At 53.3% G+C, this 27,202-nt stretch overlaps 1 protein-coding gene across 1 annotated transcript in view; it reads right to left on the bottom strand.

Annotated features, from left to right (window-relative positions):
• PLA2G4E (phospholipase A2 group IVE) overlaps positions 1-27,202 on the bottom strand; it is a 44,575-nt gene that overhangs the window by 6,002 nt on the left and 11,371 nt on the right. The window contains exons 3-14 of the mRNA XM_068992672.1: positions 25,545-25,681; positions 23,442-23,573; positions 22,092-22,132; positions 16,958-17,000; positions 16,383-16,443; positions 15,342-15,502; positions 9,771-9,854; positions 9,373-9,410; positions 7,179-7,314; positions 5,762-5,898; positions 3,002-3,224; positions 340-454 (exon numbers count right to left, since the gene is read on the bottom strand). Coding sequence (XP_068848773.1) covers positions 340-454; positions 3,002-3,224; positions 5,762-5,898; positions 7,179-7,314; positions 9,373-9,410; positions 9,771-9,854; positions 15,342-15,502; positions 16,383-16,443; positions 16,958-17,000; positions 22,092-22,132; positions 23,442-23,573; positions 25,545-25,681 — 1,308 coding nt within the window. The remainder of the gene's footprint in view (positions 1-339; positions 455-3,001; positions 3,225-5,761; positions 5,899-7,178; positions 7,315-9,372; positions 9,411-9,770; positions 9,855-15,341; positions 15,503-16,382; positions 16,444-16,957; positions 17,001-22,091; positions 22,133-23,441; positions 23,574-25,544; positions 25,682-27,202) is intronic.

The following is a 27,202-nucleotide window of genomic DNA, read 5'->3' as shown; positions in this document are numbered from 1 at the left end:
GGGATAAACCAGGACCAAAAACGGACCCGGAAGCAGGGCAGGTCTCTAGAGTCCTTCCATCCGGCAGCTTAAGAAATATCTAGGATTCTTTCTCTTGACGACTTTTATTTCCTCTGTCCCATCAAATCTCTGCTCAGGGAAACCCCAGGACTCTGCCACCCATCCCCTACATGCATCTGAGCAGAAGCAGGGAGCAGAGTGGACTTCTTCAGCTGTCAGCGCAGTATTTTGGTGCGGAGGTTGGCAAAGGTGTGGTGGAGAGGTGTGTGCTGGGGGTACTGAGTGCCTTTGCCTGCTGAGAAGGAACCCCTTCATAAAATTGCTAGTCACCAGTGTTACCTCTGAAATCCTGGTTGCTTACATCATCCTTGACATTGATGGTGAGGTAGACGGGCAGGGGGTTCTGGCCCTGGCACAAAGCAGCACGCTGATCTGACAGTTTGCATTCATTTCTCTGTGGGGAAAAATAATGGTTGGGGAAGAAGCAGACAAGCTGCCTGGAAGCAGTGCAAAATAGAGAACAGTCTGGACCTCTGGCAGCCCATTTCCTGGCTCCTGAGCCCACCAGGCTTCTGTGGAGGTCTCAGAGGACACCAGCCAAACCTGCTCTGAAAATGCACCCAGAAAATGCTCACTTCTTGGGCTGTTCACCACCCCAGACACACAGACCCGGTGGGACTGGGTCTGCAGTTTAGGGCTGACCCTCAGAGTCCCAGGGTTCTCCTCATGTCTCAGGGACCACAGAATGAGAACGTAGGGGTAGAGGAGGCCGCCACTGCCCCCCATCATCCTCATCATTTTCCACCTCACTCAAACTAGACCAGCTCCATTAAAAACAAGAAATCTGCTTTGCATGCTGGGATCTCAAATTTGTTTGAGAAGAAAAAAGACTTTTCTTTTTTAAAAACAAAAGGCTTGGAAACTGGGCACCAGATGGCAATCAAGTTCTAAGTCCCCAAACCACAGTGCAGTCTAATCAGAGTGAGTGTCCTGCAGATCCTCCTAGACCATAGGCCACCCCCCAGGGTGAATCAGCCTGTGTAGACAAGGCCAGGCTCTAACCCCAGACCAAGCAGCTGCCTGGTGGCTGACATCCATGGCTGTCCAAGTGTGTGAAGACCATGGAACCTGTATGGGATGGTAAACACATGTGTGGGTCAAACAACTGTTGTTAAATCATTCAGATCCCATGGACTGCAGCCTGCAAGGCTTCCCTGTCCTTCACTATCTCCCAGAGTTTGTTCAAACTCATGTCCATTGAGTCGGTAATGCCATCCAACCATCTCATCCTCTGTCACCCCCTTCTACTCCTGCCTTCAATTTTTCCTAGCATCGGGGTCTTTTCCAATGAGTCAGCTCTTTGCATCAAGTGGCCAAAGTATTGGAACTTCAGCTTCAGCCTCAGTCCTTCCAGTGAATATTCAGGGTTGATTGGAAGGACTGATGAAAGCCTCCTTTGAAAGACCAGCAGGATGCCTATCACAACTGGGCCCAGAGATGCAGGTCCCATGGAGCTGATCATCCTGGAAGAAGAAGACACTGCAGACCCAGGGAAGAGCCCAGCCCACACTCACTATCGAGGGGTCCTGAGGGAAAGAGGCCCCTGCCTTGGCAAGAGTGGAAGAGCAGAGGCCTCCTTCCTGCAGCCCTAGACTTGCTTTCCTGGAAACCTTGGCTCCCTTCCACACCAAACCCTGGACGATGCCCAGACTTCTAATGTCAAAGGCCTTGGCACATTCCTGCTCATCACATGGGACAGTAACCACTGTTAGAAATACTAGCTACCACTTAGTGACGAAATCCCCATTCAAGGAATAGCACAGAGCAGAGGGAGAATTCAAACCCTGTCCTGCTGGAAACCAAAAGCTGACACCCTCAGCCTCTGCCTGCCCTTTTCCATCATGGGACAGAGCAGATGGTGGGTTATCAAAAGGGCCAGGGATCCACTGAAAGCTGTGAGGGCCGCAGTCTGAATCCCCACTGCCTAGCACAGTTCCTGGCATGCAGGAGGTTCTTAATTTTGTTGAATGAATGAATGAGGGAATGAATGAATGTTGAAGATGAGATTTGGGCCATCCTTGGTTGCTCAAATTTTCTGTGTTTTATGGAAGAGAGGGTCTACTAGAAGATAATTCGCTGTCCCTCTTCCTTCTGGCAAGTTCTTATTTGAATTCAGAACTCTTCAGACACATTCGGCAATGGGGCAGACAGTCCTAGGCCTGGATAGAAATTAGGTGGGAAGCCCTATTTTGGCATCAAGCAACAGCCAAAGTTGGTTCCTCCCTGGGTCCCATGCCGTCAGAAGTGTCTAGGTGTTAGCTGAGCTCACTGCAATGTCTGGGTCCACAGCATCCCACGGGCATCCCACTGCCCCACCATGGTGGACATGGGTCTCACAGCACCTGGGGCCCAGTCCAAGTAGGTTCTCTTCATGAGCACACATTGCTCAGATCATTGGATAGCAAAGCCGGAAGGAACCTCCCTGAGCTCCTCCTCTGTGTGGTGGCCATGAGAAGGGGCCCAGGCCATGACAGAGGGATCTTGAGTCAGGCCCATTCTGTCAGGGGCGGGTTGCCAGACTCCTTTGACAGCCAGCTTGGCTGGAGGACTCTCCAAGGGACCACACAGTGGACTAGGATGCTTCCACCCAGCCTTTCTTCCCTCTCTCTTCCACTTGGTGTCAGGCTTGTATCACAGTCTGACAGCTCCCTCCCCATTTTCTCTCACAGGTTCTCAGAGGAAAAGCTGCCTCTCTACAGGGATGCACCAAAGCCACCCCCGGGGAGGGCCTCAGTCATATTTAAAAGGATGTGGGAAGACAATCCCACCGTCCGGCTCCATCAGGCGTTCTGATGCCTCAAGCTTCTTGCAGCCCAAGGATGCACCCACACGCAGGTCTAACTCCCTCACGCTGTGACGTACCTCCCAATGCCCTCATGAAGGCAGAAGGCTGGGCATCAGCCCCGGGCAGGTTGGGCCCCAAGGGCAGCTGAGCACCTACCTCATCCCCCAGACAGGCCTCAATCAGCAGGCCCCAGAAGTCTGTGAAGGTGACCTTGTAGCCTTCCTGCCTGCGCTGCTGGAGCTCCTCCTGGAATTTGAGGAGCTGGTCTGGAAACAGGGCAGGCATCTTGTCCTTGACCACGTGCCTCCGTGCCTCGAGGATGGCGCGCTCCAGGCTTTTGGAGGACCAGTCAGGGTCACGGTACAAGGTGGCCATGGTCCTGGAGAGAGAGGCGTGGCTGATAGAGCTGAGCCAGGCCTGGTCTGATGGGCCCTGGACTCTGGCAGGAAAGAAGGTGGGCAGGTCATGGGAAACGCTCTCCTGCCAGGAGAGGAGCCTGAAGGAAAGGGGATGAGGCCTGGCAGTGAAGGGGAGAACAGTCTTACTCAGCGTCACAACTGCTGCTATTTCTTGACTGCCTGTCGTGTGCCAGCTGAAGTACATTGTTTAACAGTGAGGATTCTGGGCCTAGGTCTGCCTGGGTTCAAAACTAGACTCTGCCATTCACCAGCTGTGTGATCTGGGCAAGTCACCTACTTGCTCCTCACCTCAGTTTCCCCATCTGTGGACTGGGGAGAATGATGGTAATTGTACCTACCTCACAGCATTACTATGAAGATGACACGAATTAATATAAAATGGTGAGGACAGTATCTGGTCCGAAGTAAGTGGTGGGCCATACAGTGGTGGGGCCAACATTTGGCCCTGGGTTTGTGTTTGCTAAGTCGCTTCAGTCGTGTCTGACTCTTTGTGGCCTCATGAACTGTAGCCACCAGGCTTCTCTGTCCATGGGATTCTCCAGGCAAGAATACTGGAGTGGGTTGCCAAGCCCTCCTCCAGGGGATCTTCCCAACCCAGGATCACACCCGCGTCTCGTACATCTCCTGCATTGACAGACAAGTTCTTTACCACTAGCACAACTGACCCCAGGCTTGGCAGATTCCACGTTCTAGACTCTTTCTACTCTGTCACATTAATTCCTATAATTATGATGCCAGCTAAAGATTCATTTCCCCTTTTTCTTCTTAACTTCCATGTGGGCAGTGAGGAGGAGGAGAGCAAAGATGGAGATCCCCAGCCCTGGGTCTTTGCCTCTGTCTGCCTTTGCTTGGCCCGGACACAGCTGTCTTCAGTCCAGGTCAGGACAGCACCCAGGGATCCCCCTCCCCACGGGGACTGGCCTACAGCTGCCCAACTGTCTGAGCCACGGCCTCTGCCTGCAGGAGAGTTCTTCAACAAAAGAGCACCCTGCTCTCCATTAGTTTCACACGGTTACTTTTATACTTTAAAAAAGCTTTCAAAGATGTTACAAAGGATTGATTTTGATTTTAAAAAATCCTTCCCAGTGCTTTCCCAGGCCAGGAGACACCCCACCCTGACCCCAGCGCGGCCTGGGTTCCTCCCGGTATCCTGCCTGATCCAGAGATAGGCCAGGAGGAGGCAGACACCCCTCTACCCCAATGCAAGCAGGTCTGTCTCCTTAGCCCACTTCCCATGGGCAGCAGTTTATCAGTGAGGATTGAGAATGTAGGCCCTGGACTCAACCTGGGTTGAAATCCCAGCTCAGCCACTCATTAGCTGAGTGACCTTGAGCCGATCCCTTCCTTTCTCCAGCTGTAAAATGAGCATAATGACAACATCTTCCTCATAGTCTTGTTAGGCAGAAATGAGAGGGTCCATGGGAAACAGTCTCCCCGGGACTCGGTGCAGAGGCAAAGCCAGTAATTGTCAGCTATACTCTGTCCCCTCTGGGCTGAAGCCTCAGGGTCTCTGGTGTACCAGCAACCCTTGGCTTTCCTCACATCTGTCCACTCAAATGAAAGCTACCCGGAGTCCTCCAGGATGAGGGGCACAGGTTGGGGCCTGGAAGGTTCTGGGGCTTACTAGTTCCCACAGAATAGGACTCAGCTCTGGCTGAGAGGCTCTGGGCTGTCATGAGGCCTGGGTCATCCCAGAGCAGGGCTGCCTCATGACTTCGGTGGGCCCCTTCCACCATAAAAAATAGTAAAAAATTATCTTTTATGACTGTTGTGTAAAGACAAATATAGTAATATTATTTATTAAAACATTTTCTTCAACCTAGAAGTTCATTTTTCCTGATCTTAAGAGAAATTCAAACATTTCTGTGGGCCCCCCCACAGGCATCTGTGGAGAAGCTGTCCTCACACTGGCCTCTCCTGCGGCAGAGCTGAGGGCTCACACTCCCCACTCACCGGCAAGAGTGAGGAGCCGGGAGCCCGAGGCGGCCCACAGGGCAGAGGGAGCGCACGGGGCGGGTTGGGCTGCTATGTGGGCAGCCAGGGCAGCGGGGCCAGCTCCCCCCACCCCAGGAGACTTGGCACGGTCAGCCTGAGAGAGGACAGCTGCCTCTCCCCGGCAGGATGGGGTCGGTGGCAGCAGTGGTTCACTCATGGTTGGCCACCGCACTCCTGGGCCCCTGCCGTAGTAAATGGAAGTCGTGGCCAACACACGTCCTTTGTGTACCCAGTCCTGGGGGAGCATCTTGCAACAATCCCATGAGGTCAGTGCTGTTGCTATCCCTACTTTACAGCTACAGAAAATGAGACTCGGAGAAGTTAAGCTGTATGCCCAAGGCCACACAGCTGTGAGTGATGACAGTTGTCATGAATCACTCTATCTTGGGGTGGAGGAGCTTCACCAGAAACCCCCTCCTGGCCAACTTGTTGGCAACCCCCTCCTGGCCAACCTGTTGGCTGCTTGCTCTGGGCTTCACCAGGCACTGGTTCCCGCTCTTACCAGGTGGCCCCAGACAGGCCGGTGATATAGCTGGCACAGTTCAGGATGTTCAGTTTCTGCAGTGCCAGCAGGTGGCCATACATTGCGGTCATAGATCTTGTTCCACCCCCAGTGGCCATGATGGCTATCAGCGGGACCTGGAGCACATGGAGGCAGGCTGTTGAGGTGAGGCTGGACAGGAGAAGACTTGGAGTGACAGGAGCTTCGACAGAACAGTGGAGGAGGAAAAGCAGGCTACAGGGAGCAGGGGCGGGGGGAATTGAGCAACCTGAAAACTGCTTTTCACACAGTGTCAGGCCACTTGGTAAGTTTAGAGCTGGACCTTAGCTCTCTACTCAATGGCTGGTGTCAGGCTTGGTAAATCAGAAAGTCACATAGGAGCTCTTAGCACTGTGAATCTAGCCCTCAGTTAAAAGAGGATGAACTGGGGCCAGAGGGCTGGGTGATTTGCTCAAAAATCCAACCAGAGTGATTCTTTAATGGCTGTAAATCAGTATCTGCTATAAGGGGATCTGATGTTAGAGCACCAAGGCCAGGCTCGGCACATGGTACGTGCTCAGAATAAACCGTATGTGTCGGAGCAGGAACAGATGGATTTTTGACATGGGAAGGAGCAAGGTTGTCACCTGTGGGCTTACATAGCTTTAAGATGCCCTTGGTATGTTTCCTTACAGATGGGAGAGGGAGGTGTGGGGTCTTTACCAAGACTCGCTTTGTTTTCATTTGAGTGGGGACTGTGAGAATTACTGTCAGCCGAAGCTCTGTCACAGCCCTCCTAAGCGACAAGGCCTCTGTCCACACCGTGGTCAGCCTCAGAAGGGGGACTCTTGGAGGGCCGACTGCTGCTCAGGGGAGTGCGGGCCTCAGCCCACACCAGGGAGATGACAGAGGGCACAGAGGCTCTGTCATCTGCCCTGTGCACAGAAGCTGGCCCTGCACGTGGAAGCTGCTTGTCTTTAGTCCCGGACTGTGGTTCATTCTCTGTGTGTGTGTGTGCCTATGCACACACATTTGGGGGAAGGGAGAATTAAAGAATGAAGGGCCTATGGCTTACAGAGGCGGTGTATGGCATGTGTGAGTTAGGGGAGCTCTCAAGGTTTCCCTGGCTGGGAAAAGGAGCCCATGTGGTCCCGTGTAGCTAGAACATCACTCATTGTCTCAGGATGTCAGTTCAGGGGAGGAGCTGCTGGGCTCCTTCCTTTCCTTCTACTCTACCCTCCCTGCCCCTGTGAATACACAACTGAATCATATCCTACAGTGGTGAAGCACAGCCCTCAGCTGGGAGCCTGGAACCTTGGCACTAAGGACCATGGGAAAGGCAGTGCCACCCTGGGGCATGGGAGGGACTGCAGGGCGCAGCTGGCAGGCACAGTTTGGAAGGACAGGTTTGACTTGGAGTGGACCTCTGCTCACCCACCTCATCTGCCCGCAGGTCCTCCTCCAGCTGCAGCACCTCCTTCAGTGCCTGGGCCACCACCACCCTCCGTTTCTGCAGGAATTCCAGTTCTGCCTGGCACAGGCTGAAACCCAGCCGCACGTCCAACGCCTGGGAACTGTGGGGACAGAGGACGTTGGCTGAGCGGGCCTGTAGATTCCATCTTCATGGAGAAGACATGGCTTTAGGGTCAGGTGGACCTAGGCTTGAGGCTTGGTTCTGCCAGGTGTCACCTCTGTGACCTTGGGCCTCTGCTTTCTCATCTGTAAAATGGGGCTAATCATGCTTGACTCCCAACACTTAATGAGCCACCAAATGTAAAGCCCTCAAAGCCTTAGCTGGTGCACTGTGAGCAGGCACTTAACACTACTAGGTATTCATTGAACCCTATGCTTTCTCAATAAGTTCTGGAAAGTCCTGGAAGGTGTCCCCCAGGCACCTGCTAGAGCCTGAGGCCAGACATGGTGACAAGGGTCCCTGAGACCCTTTTAGCCAATCCCTCTGAATAAGGCAAGGGCTTCCCAGGTGGTCAGTGGTTAAGAACCTGCCAATGAAGGAAATCCAAGAGATGTGGGTTCAATCCCTGGATCAGGAAGATCCCCTGGAGGAGGAAATGGCCATCCACTCCAGTATTCTTGCCTGGAAAATCCCATGGACAGAGGAGCTTGGAGGACTGCAGTCCTCGGGGTTTCAAAGAGTCAGACATGACTGAGCACACACACTTCTGAATAAGGCTGTACCATAAGGGCTCTCCTGAGCTGGATAAACGAGGCCTTGTTCTCATGTTACTCATATTCCTTTCTGCTCCCAGAGTAAGACTCCTCCTTCACATTCTTGCTGTAATCCTGTCACCCCTACAGGTCTACAAGGCAGGTGGGGCAGAAGCATGTCCAACACTTGTCCTCTTTTTATCATATCCCTGACCTGAGCAAGTCCAGGCTTATGGCCTAGCATCCAAGCCCCACCTGATCTGTCCAGCCTCACCTCCTGCTACTTTCTAGAAGGGTCCATTGGCTCCCAGAGCCCAGGAGCAATATGGGTCCTGAGCCTCCTTCCTCTGCCCACCAACATCCCTTGCATCCTCCAAGGCCCTGCTTCCCAGGCAAATGAACCTTGACAATTTCTGACCCGAGTCTTAGTGACCTGCATAATTAACAAGGTCATATCTCCTTGAAGGCAGAATCTGGGGACTGTCCCATCCATTCCCTCTGTGTCTAGTACAGGCCTGCAGACACAGCTGTCAGGAAATTTTCCCTTGGTCTCAACAAGGAATGAATAATCCAACAGCAATAATAATAACAACATTAGTTGATATTTTCAGTCTGTCCCACTTCTTAGATCACTGATTTCCTCACATGGGTTATCTCACTGGATCCTCAAAGCAACCTAACCATGGACCATGCCCTTGGTATTGCTGTAATTCACAGATGAAAAAAAAATGAGACTTAGAGGGGCTTAATAACTTGACCGAGCACAAAATAGCTGTCAGACTGTAAATGGAAGCAACAGTCACTTGATCTTCAACAAGGGTGCCAAGACAATTCAAGAGGGAAAGAATCCTCTTTTCACCAAATGATGCTGGGACAATGGATATCCACATGCCAAGAGTCCAAGAGTGAAGTTGGACCCCTATTTCACAATATATACATATATATTCACATATATAAAAATTAACTCAAAATCAATCATAGACTCACATGTGAGAGCTAAGACTATAAAACTCTTGAAAACATGGGAATAAATCTTCATGACCTTGGATTAGGCAATGGTGTTTTAAATATGACACCAAAAGCACAAGTGACAAAGGAAAAATATACATACACTGAAATTCACCAAAACTGAAAATTTCTGTGCTTCAAAGAACACTATTAAGACTGTGAAAGACAATCTTCAGAATAGGAAAAAATATTTAGAAGTCATATATCTGACAAGGGGCTTGTATCTAGAATATACAAAGAAAATTTACAAGTCAACACTAAAAGGCAAATCACCCACTTTAAAACGGGCAAAAGATTTGAATAAATATTTCTCTGAAGAAGATGCACAAATGGCCTGTAAGCCTATGAAAAGATGCTCAACATCACTGGCCATCACTGAAATGCAAATCAAAACCACAAGATACCATATCCTTAAAGAGAAATGAGTCAGAGGGCCAGACAGAAAGAGGATACTTTACCAGGGTGTAGACTTCATGTGTAATTCACAGTTCTCATTCTGGGAAGTGAAAGATGAAATGTTTGTCAGGGATGACAAGTTTAGAGCCAAGAGTTCCCAACCAAAGAAGTGGAGACTCACCACACTGTCCACCCCGACCTGACTCCGGACATACACGTGTGCATGTGGGCACACACACATGTTCTCTTCTGGATGTGACCCTCCCCACCATCCTGGACTCAGCCTCCACACACTGTCTTTGGCTCCACACCACAGCCCAGAAGCCTCCTACCCCACAAGACTCTCTACCCTACCAGGAATCCTCCTCCTCCACAGCCCCCCAGGCTCTCCCCATCTCCTTGTCACGGGAGCTCCAGGCTAAGCTGCTCAGGGGCCCCTTCCCAGAGCCCAGGCCCTCACCACAGGCAAGGTCACCGCCTGGCCGTCGGGGAGGCAATGGAGGGACTGGCACACAGGGCCCTTCTGGCCCGCACAGCAGCGAAGCTGGAAGGAGGGCAGGTGTGTGAGGGGAAGGGGCTCCTCCCGCTGCCCACCACTCCCAGTCCCCCACTCCCCCCACCTCTCCCAGTACCCTGTACCCCTCCCACCACCTCTCCCAGTCCCCTAGCCCCCCCACCTCTCCCAGTCCCCTATACCCACCCCACCTCTCCCAGTCCCCTACAACCCCCCCATTCCCAGTCCCCTACCCCCCCACCTCTCCCAGTCCCCTACCCCCCCACCTCTCCCAGTCCCCTACACCTCCCCCACCTCTCCCAGTCCCCTACCGCCCCACCTCTCCCAGTCCCCTATACACCCCACCTCTCCCAGTCCCCTACCGCCCCACCTCTCCCAGTCTCCTACCCCCCCCACATCTCCCAGTCCCCTATACCCCCCACCTCTCCCAGTCCCCTACCCCCCACCACCTCTCCCAGTCCCCTATACCCCCCACCTCTCCCAGTCCCCTATACCCCCCCACCTCTCCCAGTCCCCTACCCCCCACCACCTCTCCCAGTCCCCTATACCCCCCACCTCTCCCAGTCCCCTACCCCCCACCTCTCCCAGTCCCCTACCCCCCCACCACCTCTCCCAGTCCCCTACCCCCCCAACTCTCCCAGTCCCCTACACCGCCCCCACCTCTCCCAGTCCCCTATAGCCCCCCACCTCTCCCAGTCCCCTATAGCCCCCCACCTCTCCCAGTCCGCTACCCCCCCACCTCTCCCAGTCCCCTACCCCCCCACCACCTCTCCCAGTCCCCTACCCCCCCACCTCTCCCAGTCCCCTACCCCCCCACCACCTCTCCCAGTCCCCTATACCCCCCCACCTCTCCCAGTCCCCTACAACCCCCACCTCTCCCAGTCCCCTACCCCCCCACCTCTCCCAGTCCCCTATATCCCCCCACCACCTCTCCCAGTCCCCTACCCCCCCACCTCTCCCAGTCCCCTATATCCCCCCAACACCTCTCCCAGTCCCCTACCCCCCCACCTCTCCCAGTCCCCGCCCCCCCACCTCTCCCAGTCCCCTATACCCCCACTTCTCCCAGTCCCCTACACCCCCCACCTCTCCCAGTCCCCTACCCCCCCACCTCTCCCAGTCCCCTATATCCCCCCACCACCTCTTCCAGTCCCCTATACCCCCCCACCTCTCCCAGTCCCCTACCCCCCCACCTCTCCCAGTCCCCTATATCCCCCCACCACCTCTCCCAGTCCCCTACCCCCCCACCTCTCCCAGTCCCCGCCCCCCCCACCTCTCCCAGTCCCCGCCCCCCCCACCTCTCCCAGTCCCCTATACCCCCACCTCTCCCAGTCCCCTACCCCCCCCACCTCTCCCAGTCCCCTACCCCCCCACCTCTCCCAGTCCCCTATACCCCCCCATCTCTCCCAGTCCCCTATACCCCGCACCTCTCCCAGTCCCATACCCCCCTCACCTCTCCCAGTCCCCTATACCCCCCCACCTCTCCCAGTCCCCTCCCCCCCACCTCTCCCAGCCCCCTACCCCCCACCACCTCTCCCAGTCCCCTACCCCCCACTTCTCCCAGTCCCCTATATCCCCCCACCACCTCTCCCAGTCCCCTATACCCCCCCACCTCTCCCAGTCCCCTACACCCCCCACCTCTTCCAGTCCCCTATACCCCCACCTCTCCCAGTCCCCTATACCCTCCCACCTCTCCCAGTCCCCTACCCCCCCACCTCTCCCAGTCCCCTACCCCCCCCACCTCTCCCAGTCCCCTATACACCCCCACCTCTCCCAGTCCCCTACGCCCCCCACCTCTCCCAGTCCCCTACCCCCCCACCTCTCCCAGTCCCCTATACCCCCCCATCTCTCCCAGTCCCCTATACCCCGCACCTCTCCCAGTCCCATACCCCCCTCACCTCTCCCAGTCCCCTATACCCCCCCACCTCTCCCAGTCCCCTCCCCCCCCACCTCTCCCAGCCCCCTACCCCCCACCACTTCTCCCAGTCCCCTACCCCCCACTTCTCCCAGTCCCCTATATCCCCCCACCACCTCTCCCAGTCCCCTATACCCCCCCACCTCTCCCAGTCCCCTACACCCCCCACCTCTTCCAGTCCCCTACCCCCCCACCTCTCCCAGTCCCCTATACCCTCCCACTTCTTCCAGTCCCCTACCCCCCAACCTCTCCCAGTCCCCTATACCCCCACCTCTCCCAGTCGCCTACCCCCCCCACCTCTCCCAGTCCCCTACCCCCCCACCTCTCCCAGTCCCCTACCCCCCCCACCTCTCCCAGTCCCCTATACACCCCCACCTCTCCCAGTCCCCTACGCCCCCCACCTCTCCCAGTCCCCTATACAACCCCATCTCTCCCAGTCCCCTATACCCCCCCACCTCTCCCAGTCCCCTAACCCCCCATCTCTCCCAGTCCCCTACCCCCCACCACCTCTCCCAGTCCCCTACCCCCCACTTCTCCCAGTCCCCTATATCCCCTCACCACCTCTCCCAGTCCCCTATACCCCCCCACGTCTCCCAGTCTCCTATACCCCCACCTCTCCCAGTCCCCTACCCCACCACCTCTTCCAGTCCCCTATACCCCCACCGCTCCCAGTCCCCTATAGCCCCCACTTCTCCCAGTCCCCTATACCCCCACCACCTCTCCCAGTCCCCTCCCCCCCCACCTCTCCCAGTCCCCTACCCCGGCACCTCTCCCAGTCCCCTATACCCCCACCACCTCTCCCAGTCCCCTACCCCCGACCACTTCTCCCAGTCCCCTACACCCCCCACCTCTCCGGGTCCCCTATATCCCCCCACCACCTCTCCCAGTCCCCTACCCCCCCCACCTCTCCCAGTCCCCTACCCCCCCCACCTCTCCCAGTCCCCTAACCCCCCCACCTCTCCCAGTCCCCTAACCCCCCACCTCTCCCAGTCCCCTACCCCCCACCACCTCTCCCAGTCCCCTACCCCCCCCACCTCTCCGGGTCCCCTATATCCCCCCACCACCTCTCCCAGTCCCCTACCCCCCCCACCTCTCCCAGTCCCCTACCCCCCCCACCTCTCCCAGTCCCCTACCCCCCCCACCTCTCCCAGTCCCCTATATCCCCCCACCACCTCTCCCAGTCCCCTATATCCCCCCACCTCTCCCAGTCCCCTATACTCCCACATCTCCCAGTCCCCTACCCCCCCACCTCTCCCAGTCCCTTACCCCCCCCACCTCTCCCAGTCCCCTACACCCCCCCAAACTCTCCCAGTCCCCTACAGCCCCCCACCTCTCCCAGACCCCTACACCCCCCCACCTCTCCCAGACCCCTACACCCCCCCACCTCTCCCAGTCCCCTACCCCCCCCACCTCTCCCAGTCCCCTACCCCCCACCTCTCCCAGTCCCCTATACACCCCCACCTCTCCCAGTCCCCTACCCCCCCACCACCTCTCCAAGTCCCCTATACCCTCCCACCTCTCCCAGTCCCCTATACCCCCCCACCTCTCCCAGTCCCCTACCCCCCACCTCTCCCAGTCCCCTATACACCCCCACCTCTCCCAGTCCCCTACCCCCCCACCACCTCTCCAAGTCCCCTATACCCTCCCACCTCTCCCAGTCCCCTATACCCCCCCACCTCTCCCAGTCCCCTACCCCCCCACCTCTCCCAGTCCCCTATACCCCCCCATCTCTCCCAGTCCCCTATACCCCCCCACCTCTCCCAGTCCCCTACCCCCCCACCTCTCCCAGTCCCCTATACCCCCCCATCTCTCCCAGTCCCCTATACCCCCCCACCTCTCCCAGTCCCCTATATCCCCCCACCACCTCTCCCAGTCCCCTATACCCCACTTCTCCCAGTCCCCTATATCCCCTTACCACCTCTCCAAGTCCCCTATACCCCCCCACGTCTCCCAGTCTCCTATATCCCCACCTCTCCCAGTCCCCTACCCCCCCACCTCTCCCAGTCCCCTACCCCCCACTTCTCCCAGTCCCCTATATCCCCTCACCACCTCTCCCAGTCCCCTATACCCCCCCACCTCTCCCAGTCCCCTACCCCCCCACCTCTCCCAGTCCCCTACCCCCCCACCTCTCCCAGTCCCCTATACCCCCCCACCTCTCCGAGTCTCCTATACCCCCACCTCTCCCAGTCCCCTACCCCACCACCTCTTCCAGTCCCCTATACCCCCACCGCTCCCAGTCCCCTATAGCCCCCACTTCTCCCAGTCCCCTATACCCGCACCACCTCTCCCAGTCCCCTATATCCCCCCCCCACCGCTCCCAGTCCCCTATACCCCCCACCTCTCCCAGTCCCCTATACCCCCCCACAACCTCTCCCAGTCCCCTATACCCCCCCACCTCTCCCAGTCCCCTATACCCCCCCTCCTCTCCCAGTCCCCTATACCCCCACCTCTCCCAGTCCCCTACCCCCCCACCACCTCTCCAAGTCCCCTATACCCTCCCACCTCTCCGAGTCTCCTATATCCCCCCACCACCTCTCCCAGTCCCCTACCCCCCACCTCTCCCAGTCCCCTACCCCCCCACCACCTCTCCAAGTCCCCTATACCCCCCCACCTCTCCGAGTCTCCTATATCCCCCCACCACCTCTCCCAGTCCCCTACCCCCCACCTCTCCCAGTCCCCTACCCCCCCACCTCTCCCAGTCCCCTATGTCCCCCCACCACCTCTCCCAGTCCCCTATACCCCCCCACCTCTCCCAGTCCCCTCCCCCCCACCTCTCCCAGTCCCCTCCCCCCCCTCTCCCAGTCCCCTCCCCCCCCACCTCTCCCAGTCCCCTACCCCCCCACCTCTCCCAGTCCCCTATACCCCCCCACCTCTCCCAGTCCCCTACACCCCCCACCTCTCCCAGTCTCCTACCCCCCACCTCTCCCAGTCCCCTATATCTCCCCACCACCTCTCCCAGTCCCCTACCCCCCCACCACCTCTCCCAGTCCCCTCCCCCCCCACCTCTCCCAGTCCCCTATACCCCCACCTCTCCCAGTCCCCTTAACCCCCGCACCTCTCCCAGTCCCCTATACCCCCCCATCTCTCCCAGTCCCCTATACCCCCCCACCTCTCCCAGTCCCCTAACCCCCCACCTCTCCCAGTCCCCTACCCCCCCCACCTCTCCCAGTCCCCTACCCCCCCCACCTCTCCCAGTCCCCTATATCCCCCCACCTCTCCCAGTCCCCTATATCCCCCCACATCTCCCAGTCCCCTACCCCACCACCTCTCCCTGTCCCCTATACCCCCCCACCTCTCCCAGTCCCCTATACCCCCCCACCTCTCCCAGTCCCCTATTCCCCCCCCACCTCTCCCAGTCCCCTATATCCCCCCACATCTCCCAGTCCCCTACCCCACCACCTCTCCCTGTCCCCTATACCCCCCCACCTCTCCCAGTCCCCTATACCCCCCCACCTCTCCCAGTCCCCTATTCCCCCCCACCACCTCTCCCAGTCCCCTATATCCCCCCACCTCTCCCAGTCCCCTACCCCCCACCACCTCTCCCAGTCCCCTACCCCCCCACCTCTCCCAGTCCCCTACCCCCAGCATACTTAGGCAGCCCCTACCTCACAGATCCATGGGCTCTTGGGCAACTCCACGTGCACCTCGGGCTGGAAGTATTTGGGGTATTGGAAGCAGGCAGGGTTTGAGCAGCAGGACTCCAGGCAGGGTGGGACGCATAGGGTGTGCTCGAAGGACTCTGTCACTGTCACCAGGAGGTCCTTCTCTGGAAGAGAGGATGCGAGGGCTGAGACCCCCAGGAAGCCTCTTGCTTCCCACCTTCACATGGCCCACTAAAAGGCCTAGCTGGAGGCGCCAGGGATAGGGGTTTAGAATAACCAGGGCACTGGATAAAATGCCCCAGAGCCTTGTTCTGAAGGGCAGGGCAGGGCCCTGGAACTTGCACTTCAACAGGCTTGTGCATGACATCTGAGATGCTGAGTTCTCTGGACTAATCCTCCTTCTTCTCTGCAAGGTACCCCCAAATCACCCTCCCACTGCACTGGAAGCAGCCCCCTTTCTGCCAGTTTGGGGGTAGAGCCTCTTCCTTCCCCCTCCCTCCGCCTGTGGGGCTCTGAGGCTCTCCTCTTTCCAGGCAGGGCTTGAGTGGGGGGATGGGTTGGAGCGCTGAACTGGAGGGTCTCGTAGCTGTGGATCCATTAGGTCCCTGTCAGCTATAAGATGCTAGAACTCTATGAATTGGAGTCTGATTAGAGGAAGCGGTGCATCTAGAGGGGCCCTACCTGCCTTGGGTGCTGACCACCGCGCTAGACCCAGGGAATCCCTGGTCTGACAGGCTGCAGCGCAGATCAGTATGGACAAATAGGCAGTGCTGTGCCCTTGATCCCGGCCCAGGGCGCTGGCCAGGCTGGGAAGCTCTGAGGGTCACCTGGGGGCCTGGAAGAGCAGCCTCCTTTTAGGGCAGTGAGAAGGACAGGGGTTCATGACCCCTGAGGGTAAGAAGATCCCGAGGACTCAGTCAAGCTTTGGGTTCCCCGTCGAGCTGCGGGCGGCCATGGAGTGGCCACGCTGATGCCGACAGAGTCAGAAAACAGCACCGGCCTCCCTCCCACCCGCCAGCAGGCAGAAGCGGTCCAAGGGCTCACTTTTTCTCTTCTTTGGCCTCCTGGATTCTGCATAAACCTCCAGGCAGGACATTTGTCGAGACTGAAACAAAGGAAGGGGGGTCATTTTGAGCCCATGCTGCTTGGGATGCTCTACCAGGCCACACATTCCCAGAGACTGATCTTGCGGGGAGAGAGCTCCTTGAATCCTGAGGCTTTAGCTGCATCGAATTAAAATGGCTGTACCAACAGCCTAATTATGGGAAACTTTTAACTTCTGAACTTCATGCTTTTAGGGATTGGAGTTGGGGAAAATTGGAATGAGACTGATTCTGGGAGGAGGCTGTAGACTAGTGGGTGCTTTTATTGAGGGGTTCCTAGGACATGGTTGTGGGAGATGGGGTGATGGCCCACATATTTTCTCCCCAGGAGCAGGACCCCAGCTGCTGCCCCCACCATGCCCTGGCTCCCTTTGTCTGGATTCAGTTAGCCTGCCTCCTAGCGGGCTCTGGAGCAAGGGTCCAAGTTGGGCCTGGTTTTCCTTCCCACAGTTCTGTTCTCTGAGAGGAGCAGCCACAGGTGGCCCTAGAGCCACAGGAGACTGGAAGGACAGTTACCACCAGCACGCCATTCGTGATGAGGTTCTCAGGTGGAGAGGGGCTGAAAAACAAAATGAGAACCCCTGGTCAGTCTTGTCATTCTTTTTTTTTTTTTAACTTATTTTATTGAAGTATAGCTGAGTCACAACATTGTGTTAATTTCCACTGTATAGCAAAGTAATTCAGTTATACACACACATATGTATATAGTCTTTTTCATGTCAGTTCAGTTCAGTCGTTCAGTCATGTCCAATTCTTTGCGACCCCATGGACTGGAGCATGCCAGGCTTCCCTGTCCATCACCAACTCCTAGAGCTTGCTCAAACTCATGTCCATTGAGTCGGTGATGCCATCCAACCATCTCATCCTGTCATCCCCTTCTCCTCCCACCTTCAATCTTTCATAGCATCAGGGTCTTTTCCAATAAGTCAGTTTTTCACAATAGGTGGCCAAAGGATTGGAGTTTCAGCTTCAGCATCCGTCAGTCCTTCCAGTGAATATTCAGGACTGATTTCTTTGAAGATTGACTGGTTGGATCTCCTTGCAGTCCAAGGGGACTCTCAAGAGTCTTCTCCAACAGCACAATTCAAAGGCATCAATTCTTTGGCCCTCAGCTTTCTTTATAGTCCAACTCTCACATCCATACATGACCAATGGAAAAACCATAGCTCTGACTAGATGGACCTTTGTTGGCAAAGTAATGTCGCTGCTTTTTAATATGCTGTCTAGGTTGGTCATAGCTTTTCTTCCAAGAAGCAAGTGTCTTTTAATTTCATGGCTGCAGTCACCATCTGCAGTGATTTTGTAGCCCCCCAAAATAAAGTCTGTCACTGTTTCTACTGTTTCTCCATCTATTTGCAATAAAGTGATGGGACTGGATGCCATGATGTTAGTTTTCTGAATGTTGAGCTTTAAGCCAACTTTTTCACTCTCCTTTTTCACTTTCATCAAAAGGCTTTTTAGTTCCTCTTCACTTTCTGCCATAAGGGAAGTATCATCTGCATATCTGAGGTTATTGATATTTCTCCCAGCAATCTTGATTCCAGCTTGTACTTCCTCCAGCCCAGCGTTTCTCATGATGTACTCTGCGTATAAGTTAAATAAGCAGAGTGACAATATACAGCCTTGATGTACTCCTTTCCCAATTTGGTACCAGCCCCTTGTTCCATGTACGGTTCTAACTGTTGCTTCCTGACCGGCACACAGGTTTCTCAGGAGGCAGGTAAGGTGGTCTGTCATTCCCATCTCTTTCAGAATTTTCCAGTTTCTTGTGATCCACACAGTCAAAGGCTTTGGGATAGTCAATAAAACAGAAATAGATGTTTTTCTGGAACTCTCTTGTTTTCTTGATGATCCAACAGATGTTGGCAATTTGATCTCTGGTTCCTCTGCCTTTTCTAAATCCAGCTTGAACATCTGGAAGTTCTTGGTTTATGTACTGTTGAAGCCTGGCTTCGAGATTTTGAGCAGTACTTTGCCAGTGTGTGAAATAACTACAATTGTGCGGTAGTTTGAGCATTCTTTGGCATTGCTTTTCTTTGGGATGGGAATGAAAACTGACCTTTTCCAGTACCGTGGTCACTGCCGAGTTTTCCAAATTTGCTGATCTATTGAGTGCAGCACTTTCATAGCATCATCTTTTAGGATTTAAAAAAGTTCAGCTGGAATTCCATCACCTCCACTAGCTTTGTTCATAGTGATGCTTCCTAAGGCCCACTGGACTTCATATTCCAGGATGTCTGGCCCTAGGTGAGTGATCACACCATCATGGTTATCTGGGTCATAAAGATCTTTTTTGTAGAGTTCTTCTGTGTATTCTTGCCACTTCATCTTAATATCTTCTGCTTCGGTTAGGTCCATACCATTTCTGTCCTTTATTGTGCCCATCTTTGCAGGAAATGTTCCCTTGGTATCTCTAATTTTTTTAAAGAGATCTCTAGTCTTTCCCATTCTATTGTTTTCCTCTATTTCTTTGCATTGATCACTGAGGAAGGTTTTCTTATCTCTCTTTGCTATTCTTTGAAACTCCGCATTCAGATGGGTATATCTTTCCTTTTCTCCTTTGCCTTTTGCTTCTCTTTTCTCAGGTACTTGTAAGCTTCCTCAGACAACCATTTTGCTTTTTTGCATTTCTTTTTCTTGAGGATCTTGATTCCTGTCTCCTGTACAATGTCATGAACCTCCGTCCATAGTTCATCAGGCACTCTATCTATCAGATCTAGGCCCTTAAATCTATTTCTCACTTCCACTGTATAATCATAAGGGATTTGATTTAGGTCATACCTGAATGGTCTAGTGGTTTTCCGTACTTTTTTCAATTTAAGTCTGAATTTGGCAATAAGAAGTTCATGATCTGAGCGACAGTCAGCTACCAGTCTTGTTTTTGCTGACTGTATAGAGCTTCTCATCTTTGGCTGCAAAGAATATAATCAATCTGATTTCGGTAATGACCATCTGGTGATGTCCATGTGTAGAGTCATTTGCTGTGTTGTTGGAAGAGGGTATTTACTATGACCAGTGCGTTCTCTTGGCAAAACTCTGTTAGGCTTTGCCTTGCTTCATTTTGTACTCCAACGCCAAACTTGCCTGTTACTCCAGTTATCTCTTGACTTGCTACTTTTGCATTTTAGTCCCCCATGATGAAAAGGACATCTTTTTTGGGTGTTAGTTCTAGAAAGTCTTGTAGGTCTTCATAGAACTGTTCAATTTCAGCTTCTTCAGTGTTACTGGTTGGGGCATAGACTTGGATTACCGTGATATTGAACGGTTTGCCTTGGAAATAAACAGAGATCATTCTATGTTTTTGAGATTGCACCCAAGTACTGCATTTCAGACTCTTTTGTTGACTATGAGGCCTACTCCATTTCTTTTAAGTGATTCTTGTCCACAGTAGTAGATATAATAGTCATCTGAATTAAATTCTCCCATTCCAGTCCACTTTAGTTCACTGATTCCTAAAATGTCGATGTTCAGTCTTACCATCTCCTGTTTGACCACTTCCAATTTACCTTGATTCATGGACCTAACATTTCAGATTCCTATGCAATATTGCTCTTTACAGCATCGGACTTGACTTCTATCACCAGTCACATCCACAACTGGGTGTTGTTTTCGCTTTGGCTCCATCTCTTCATTCTGTCTGGAGTGATTTCTCCACTCTTCTCCAGCAGCATATTAGGCACCTGCTGACCTGGGGAGTTCATCTTTCAGTGTCATATCTTTTTACCTTTTCATACTGTTTATGAGGTTCTCAAGGCAAGAGTATTGAAGTGTGTGCTATTCTTTTTCATATGTGTTTCCATTATGGTTTATCATAGGATATTTAATCCCCTAAGCTACACAGTAGGACTCTGTTGTTCATCCATTCTATACATGCTAGTTTTCATCAACAAATCCCAAATTTCCAATCCAACCCTCCCCCACTCCCCCACCCACCCTTGGCAACCACAAGTCTGTTTTCTAAATCATATCACTCTTGACTGATTTCTCACAGAGGGGGCAAAGAGCCTATATAGAGTCAATAAGGAGATAGCAGAACCTTCTTAGTGCTTGTGAAAAACACTGGCTTAAGAAGCCTTAGGAATTGACAAGGAGAAAACTGGCATACATTTAAAAGAAAATATCTAGAAATAAAGATTTATAGGATAGAGCGAGTAGAAGAGTTTCCTTTTTTTCTCGCTTAAAGGATTCCTGTTCTTTATATCCAACCAGATGCAACTGCATGGAGTTATAAGGATAAACAAGTTGCAAGAAAAGGCTGGAGGCCCACTGCCTAGAACAGATGTGAACAGTTCTGGTAGAAAAACGGACCCCTCCTCCCTTCTGTGGTTTAATGTATGCACTAACAAATAGTTCTGACCCAGCCAGAGAGGGGCCTTGTGAGTGTGAAATGTCTGTGTGTTACAAACCTGAGAGAGCCTCTCTGGTTACAGTTAGTCTAGGGAAGTCCACAGTCTCCCTCGTCAACCTAAGCCCAAGAGGATCGTGTCTCCAGGTTGAGCCTTATTCTGATGTAGTTACTCCACTTTCTAATTCACCCAAGGAACACTTTTCCCCCTAAAAGTCCTGTCAAACCAAGAACCAAAGGAGAGAGCTCAGATTTTCTTTAATGTGAAACAAATGAACTTGATTTTAACTTGTCCAATTAAATTTTAATTTTAATTTAATTGATTTTAATGAGGCCCTTCAGTCCCAAGACCCCCCTACACATAGGATTCTCTGGTTGGAGCTTGACAAGCCCTCTGTTCTAGTTTCTGCCTCTCATTGTTCCCCTGTTGCTGGGCTGATTGTAAGTCCAGGGGACTCAGTCCTGCCAAGGCTAAGAAGCCAGCCACCCAATCAATCACAAGGCACCCTGCTGTCCCAGGGCAGGCTTGTCCCCTCCAGGAAGGGGCCCTCCCTCACTGCCCCTTCCCTTCCTTCCTCTCTCTTCCTCCCCTTCTTCCCGTACTTCCAACTCTTGTGACCCAGGTCCATGTGAGTCCACAGCACAGTCATACCCCTAGGAGCCTGGATCTTTTTCTTAGTTGGAAATGATGAGAAATAATCCCACACCTTGGCCCTGAGCTTCCCCCTGACTTGGTTCCAGAGTTGGAGGTGGCTGCAGAGGGGCACGGCAGCCCACCCCAGTGTTCTTGCCTGGAGAATCCCAGGGACGGGGGAGCCTGGTGGGCTGCCGTCTATGGGGTCACACAGAGTTGGACACGACTAAAGCAACTTAGCAGCAGAGGGGCACAGCCTCTGCTTCAGCCCCGGGTTTGGGGGGAGTTTGTTCTAACAGTTCTGGGTCCAAGAGGAAACACCTTAGTCCTGATGTCTTTCTTAGCCTGACCTCAGGAAAGTCCCATCCCCATGGTGGCAGGAAGTCTTCCCAGGAGCCACTCTTAGAAATGCTGGGGATCTGAGATAGATGAATTGGCCAGAGTACTAGATCTTTAAAGTAGCACTGACGTCAGCAGACCTGGATGAGAAGGGGTGGAGCCCAGGCACCTACACTATTTAGGAATTCCCAAGTGATTCCGATGCATTTGAGGGGTGTCAGGGGTGGGAGTGGAAGAGGGGGTACTGCAGAAAGAAAGTGCAATGCCTGTGTGCAGAAGCTGCTTTGGAGTCTGGACCTTAGTGGAAGCCTGGGGGGCTGGGTCCTACTCACCTCTCCTCCAGCAGGAACTCCACTTCCAGCTCCTCCATGCCCTGCAGGGGAAGGAAGAGACTGCAGTTGTGAGCTGTGTCTCCACTTCTCTCCAGACCAGGATTCTTGCCACCCCAGGAGACCCTGCGGACATGTCTGTGTCCGTCCCACTTGGTGGTCCTGCTGTCTTAGAGTGGGGACAGCTGCTCTTGGCTCTTTTTGTCCTCCTTGTCTCTCTCTGTATCCAAGTCTTTTTATCAGGAACATCACTGACCATCCAGAGGAGGTCAGGGTATGAAGTGGACCCTCAGCCCCAGCAGGTAAATCCCTTTGCCCCAGAACATGTGTCGTTCATCTTCTCCTTCCAGCTTCCATCGTTCTCCTGTTTTCCCAACAGGCTCACTGTTTGGATCAAGGGAGAGCTGAGATGCTGCCCCCGGCAAGCCCAACTCTGAAGGCTAGGGGCCCGTGCTTTCATCTTCTGCTTTGCATCTCTTGCTGTGTAACTTCAGGAAGTCATGACCTCGTGGGACCTTAATTTCCTCCATGGAGCATGAGCCAGGTGAGCACAGGGATGCTCGTCCCCTGAGGTGTCCAAGTGCCTGGAACAGTGCCTGCCCTGTGTGTGTGTTTGTGTGTGTGTTAGTCACTTAGTCATGTCCGACCATCTGTGACCCCATGGACTGCATGCAGCCCACCAGGGTCCCCTCTCCCATAGGGCACTCAAATGCTTGCTGGGTGAATCAATAACATCCTGGGCCTTTCCGGCAGATTTGCCCTTGTTTGCCTTGTCTGTCCTCTGTCCCCTGGGGCCATCACAGCAGCAGGGCTCTGAGTGAAGAAAGGGAACCAACATTTACTCCATCTCCATTTAGTACTCTGAACTGGGCTTGTTGTCCTTTTAGTTGCTCAGTCACGTCTGACCCTTTGTGATGCACTGTAGCCTACCAGGCTCCTCAGTCCATGGGATTTTTCGGGCAAGAATACTGGAGTGGGTTGCCATTTCCTTCTCCAGGGGATCTTCCCAACCCAGGGATTAAACCTGTATGTCCTGCATTGACAGGTGGATTCTTTACCACTGGGCCACCTAGCCACTGAACAGTGCTAGGTGCCTTAATTATTTATTCCCGTTTAAGCCTCACAGTGACCCTGTTTGGTAGATATTATTATCAGAGGAGACAAGGAAATAGAACTCAGAGGAATTAAATCTACAGGTTGCACAGCTAGCAAGCCAAAACGCTGGGATTTGCACAGCAGCACTATCTTCTCTCCACTTGGCTACAGAGAGAGGATCCCGTAAAACAGCATGTTAGGAATAACCAGCTTCCCCTCGCGAGGCAGGAGGCTGAGGGCCAGGGAAGCCACACCCACCTCTGTGTTGAGCGGGAACTTCACATGGGTTTTCTTTCGGAAGCAGAGCTTGGTGAGGTCATAGAGAACTGTCAAGAGATGGTCATCAGGTGTCACTGTGTCTTCATCACAGACGCTCAGCTCCAGAACATTCTAGGGGAAAAGGGGTGGGTGTGAGTCTGGTCACTGAGGCTGCATCCACCCATTCCCAGGATGAGGGGCCTGACCTCAGTCCTAGTGAGTAGGTGGGTCTGAGGGATGGGGACGAGCATAGCTCAGGTGTGAAGGAACATATGTGGGGACATGAATAAAGGGAAAAGTGAAAGTGTTAGTTGTGTCTGACTCTGCTACCCCACGGACTGTAGCCCACCAGGTTCTTCTATCCATGTGATTTCCCAGGCAAGAATACTGGAGTGGGTTTCCATTCCTTTCTCTAGGGGATCTTCCCGACCAAGGGACTGAACCCAGGTCTCCCACATTGCAAGCAGATTCTTTACCGTCTGAGCCACCAAGGAAGCCCTGGATTAAGGGAGAAAATTGTCTATTCCCTCCTTTGCAACTCTCTGAGGCCTTCCTGCCCTTCTTCTCTAGTTCTCCTACTGGGGAATTTTGCTCTTTTATAAGCTTGGCAGGGGCCTGTGAAGTGTGAGGTATTTCATTTCACATAGAGGAAGGATGGAAGGACACAGCAAGCAAGACATTTGCCAAGATACAGCACGTATCCAGTGCTGGGACCCAGGAGCCGAAGACAGTTCCTTTGGTACAGAAAACACAGTTCAAGGGCGCCATTACATTTCATACTCCAGGTGGAGAGGTGTGGCAAAGATTACAGAGGCTTTGATTGGGTTGGGGTGAAGTGCTGGAGCTCTATCCTTTGGCTCATCAGCCCCTAAGTGAGGTGTCATGGGTGGTCCCAAAGCAGAAGGTCAAGGGTGGAGCAGCTACCCGATCATCCTGCCGAACTCTGAGATGACTTAGGTGACCAAGATTAGCCTCTGAGGCTTCTTGTTCCAAGGATCCTGGGAGATGTAGGTTGGGGCTGGATTTGCCTCTTTGGTCCCTATCTAGTGGACCTGAGATGGTCCTGGGGCTTCCCAGTGAGTGGATCTGTTGACTTTGTAATTGTTAGATACCAGGTGTGGGACTTCACTGGAGGTCCAGTGGTTAAGACTCAGCGCTCCCAATGCAGGGGGTGTGAGTTCAGTTCGTGGTCAGGGAGCTAAGATACTACATGCCACACGGTGTGGCCAAGAAAGAAACCAGGTGTGTCCCAGAACCAACCCAGCAACCCCAGAGATCTACAGAAAAAACAAGCACAGATTCTGGTTTCAAGATGGCATAGGTCAGACTGAAACTCCCCCTTTCTCACCAAAAATCTTATATATGATAGAAAAGACATTTTTACAACTATAAATACAAACCTCTACTTGAAAACAAACGGATATGTCATGAACTAAAAAAGGAGATGCATTCCTAAAATGTGAAAGTGGTAAGCTAGATGGAGCTGTCAAGCCTCAGATGCCTCAGGACTGGCTCTGACGCCTTCATGATGAAGGTAAATTTATCTGAAGGGCACCCTGGGGCAGCTGTCAAAACTCAGGATGTTCAGGACAGGATCCTCCCGCAGGAGATATGAACTCCATGTAGAGTCAGTCACATATATCTGAAGAAGGCCTATACCATGAATCAGCAACTCCCCAAATGAAAGAGCACGCATCTAAGGAATTAGAAGTAAATTAGCCACCCGAAAAGGATTTACAGCAGTGAAAGCCCTCTGTTTGGGATTAGACTGGCCTCGGACCTCTAGAGTAGACTGGCTCTTCTCTCTGTATCCTTCCACTTGGTGTATGTTCTGGAAACACACTCAATTTGGGGGCAGGAGACAGTTCCAGGGACAATTTAGGGAAAAGGACAGAGAAGCAGGAAAGATGGTAGAAGGATAACTATGCCCAGAGGGACAAATATGAGACAGGCAGAAGAAAGGAGTGGGTGAGTGGGAGACATAGGACAAGAAGTGGGTAGAAAGAAGGACAAGTAGGCATGAGAAGGACATGTGAACAAAGAGAAGGACAAGCAGGCCAGGAGGGAACAGACCTGCAGGCAGGTGCTGTCCCCGTGTCTCACCTTCACTTGGCTCTGGATCTGGAAGCTGAAGGTTTCATTCCATTCTGGGTTTCGGCAGTTGGAGATGGTCCTAGTCCTCAGCCTCTTTTGACTGGCGGTGGGCAGCCAGAGGCTCACGAAGCAGTCTGTCAGGCTCACTGTCCGAGGAAGACAAGGGTGAGGGGGTGAGGAGCCAGCCCAGGTCTGAAGAGGAGAGAGTGTGGAGGCAGAAGCCAGAGTGAGGCCTCGTCTCAGCTTCAGGTCCCCTCTTGACTCACGGCCCTGACTCTCCAGAGACCTTTGTCCCAGAACCCTGATAAGGTCATGGACTTCAGGCTGCAGGTTTCAGAGGGGACGCAGGCCCCCCTGGCTGGTCTTAAGAATGGAGGTGGCCTCTGGCTCGTCTCAGAAGCATCCTGGCTCTTGGTTTGGGACAAGGTATGGCTGTGACTATGCAGTTTTTTTAGCTTCCATGGTGGCTCAGACAGTAAAAAATCTGCTTGCAATGCAGGAGACGTGGGTTCAGTCTCTGGGTCAGGAGGATCCCCTGGAGAAAGAAATAGCTACCCACTCCAGTATTTTGCCTAAAGAATCCCATGGACAGAGGAGCCTGGTGGGCTATAGTCAGTGTGGTCAGAATCCCATGGACAAAGGAGCCTGGTGGGCTATAGTCAATGTGGTCACAAAGAGTCAGACACGACTGAGCAAATAACATACACACACACGGCTGGGCAGTTTTCTCTCTGCCAGGGGACGATCTGAAGGACTAGCCACTCAGAGGTCAAGTTTATCTCTTGCTTTGGCCCAGGGCACCAGGGAAGCCAAAGTAAGGCTCAGCTCTGGGATGCAGAGAAGCAAGGATTAGAAGGGACACTGTTAGGGAGGAGGGAGTCAGCCCCAAGGCCCAGTGGGGACAGCCTGGAGCAGAACAGGCTATTCACCACGATCTAGGGACAGGGAATGCAAACCTCATGTGACTGAACATCTCAGATGCACCCATCTGGGCTCTTTGTATCTATACTGGTCTGCCCACATGGCCCAAGAAACCCTCATATCTAAGACCACATACCTTATTTTTCATTCAAAAGAACAACATGAATGTGATGATGCTGTGTGTGCTCGAAGGACAAAGCTGTGACCCCAACAGGCTCTCCTAAAGTTAAAGAAGGCCTCCTGGGTTTTCTCTTTGGAGCAGTGGCAGGCACAGGGATAGGAATAGGGTGAAAACCCAGTGTCCTGACACCATTCCACCTGGGAGGAGGGAGGAAGAGGTGCCACGATGTCCCTTGTCACTCCTCTGGCAATCTGCTGGGGGTAATTCCCAGGACATCCACCAGATACATGGAGAATGGGAAAAGTCAATACAGTTTCCAGTGTCAGAGAAGCTTCTTCTAGATGAAAAAGCAGGGCAGGGATGGGAGTTCTGTACTGATAGGACTGATCCAAACTAGTTCCTAATTATAATTAATAATGTCTTGTGAGAATGGAACCAGAGGTGACCCCTCCCCACAAGACTGACTTAGTCTTGTATTGTTACTACACTGAGAAATTCACCAGACTTAATAACCATGGCTTGCATCATGAGCATCCCTGGTTTCTGATTTCATCCCCTCTGTCTGGTTAATCTTTCAGGCTAATCTTTCACCATTCAATGAACTGGAATTCATGGCCTTCCGCCC

Source organism: Capricornis sumatraensis, chromosome 2, assembly GCF_032405125.1.
Source record: "Capricornis sumatraensis isolate serow.1 chromosome 2, serow.2, whole genome shotgun sequence".
In the NCBI taxonomy this organism is placed as follows: domain Eukaryota; kingdom Metazoa; phylum Chordata; class Mammalia; order Artiodactyla; family Bovidae; genus Capricornis; species Capricornis sumatraensis.
Note: the sequence above shows the minus strand (reverse complement) of the source record. Positions and strands in the feature narration are given on the sequence as shown.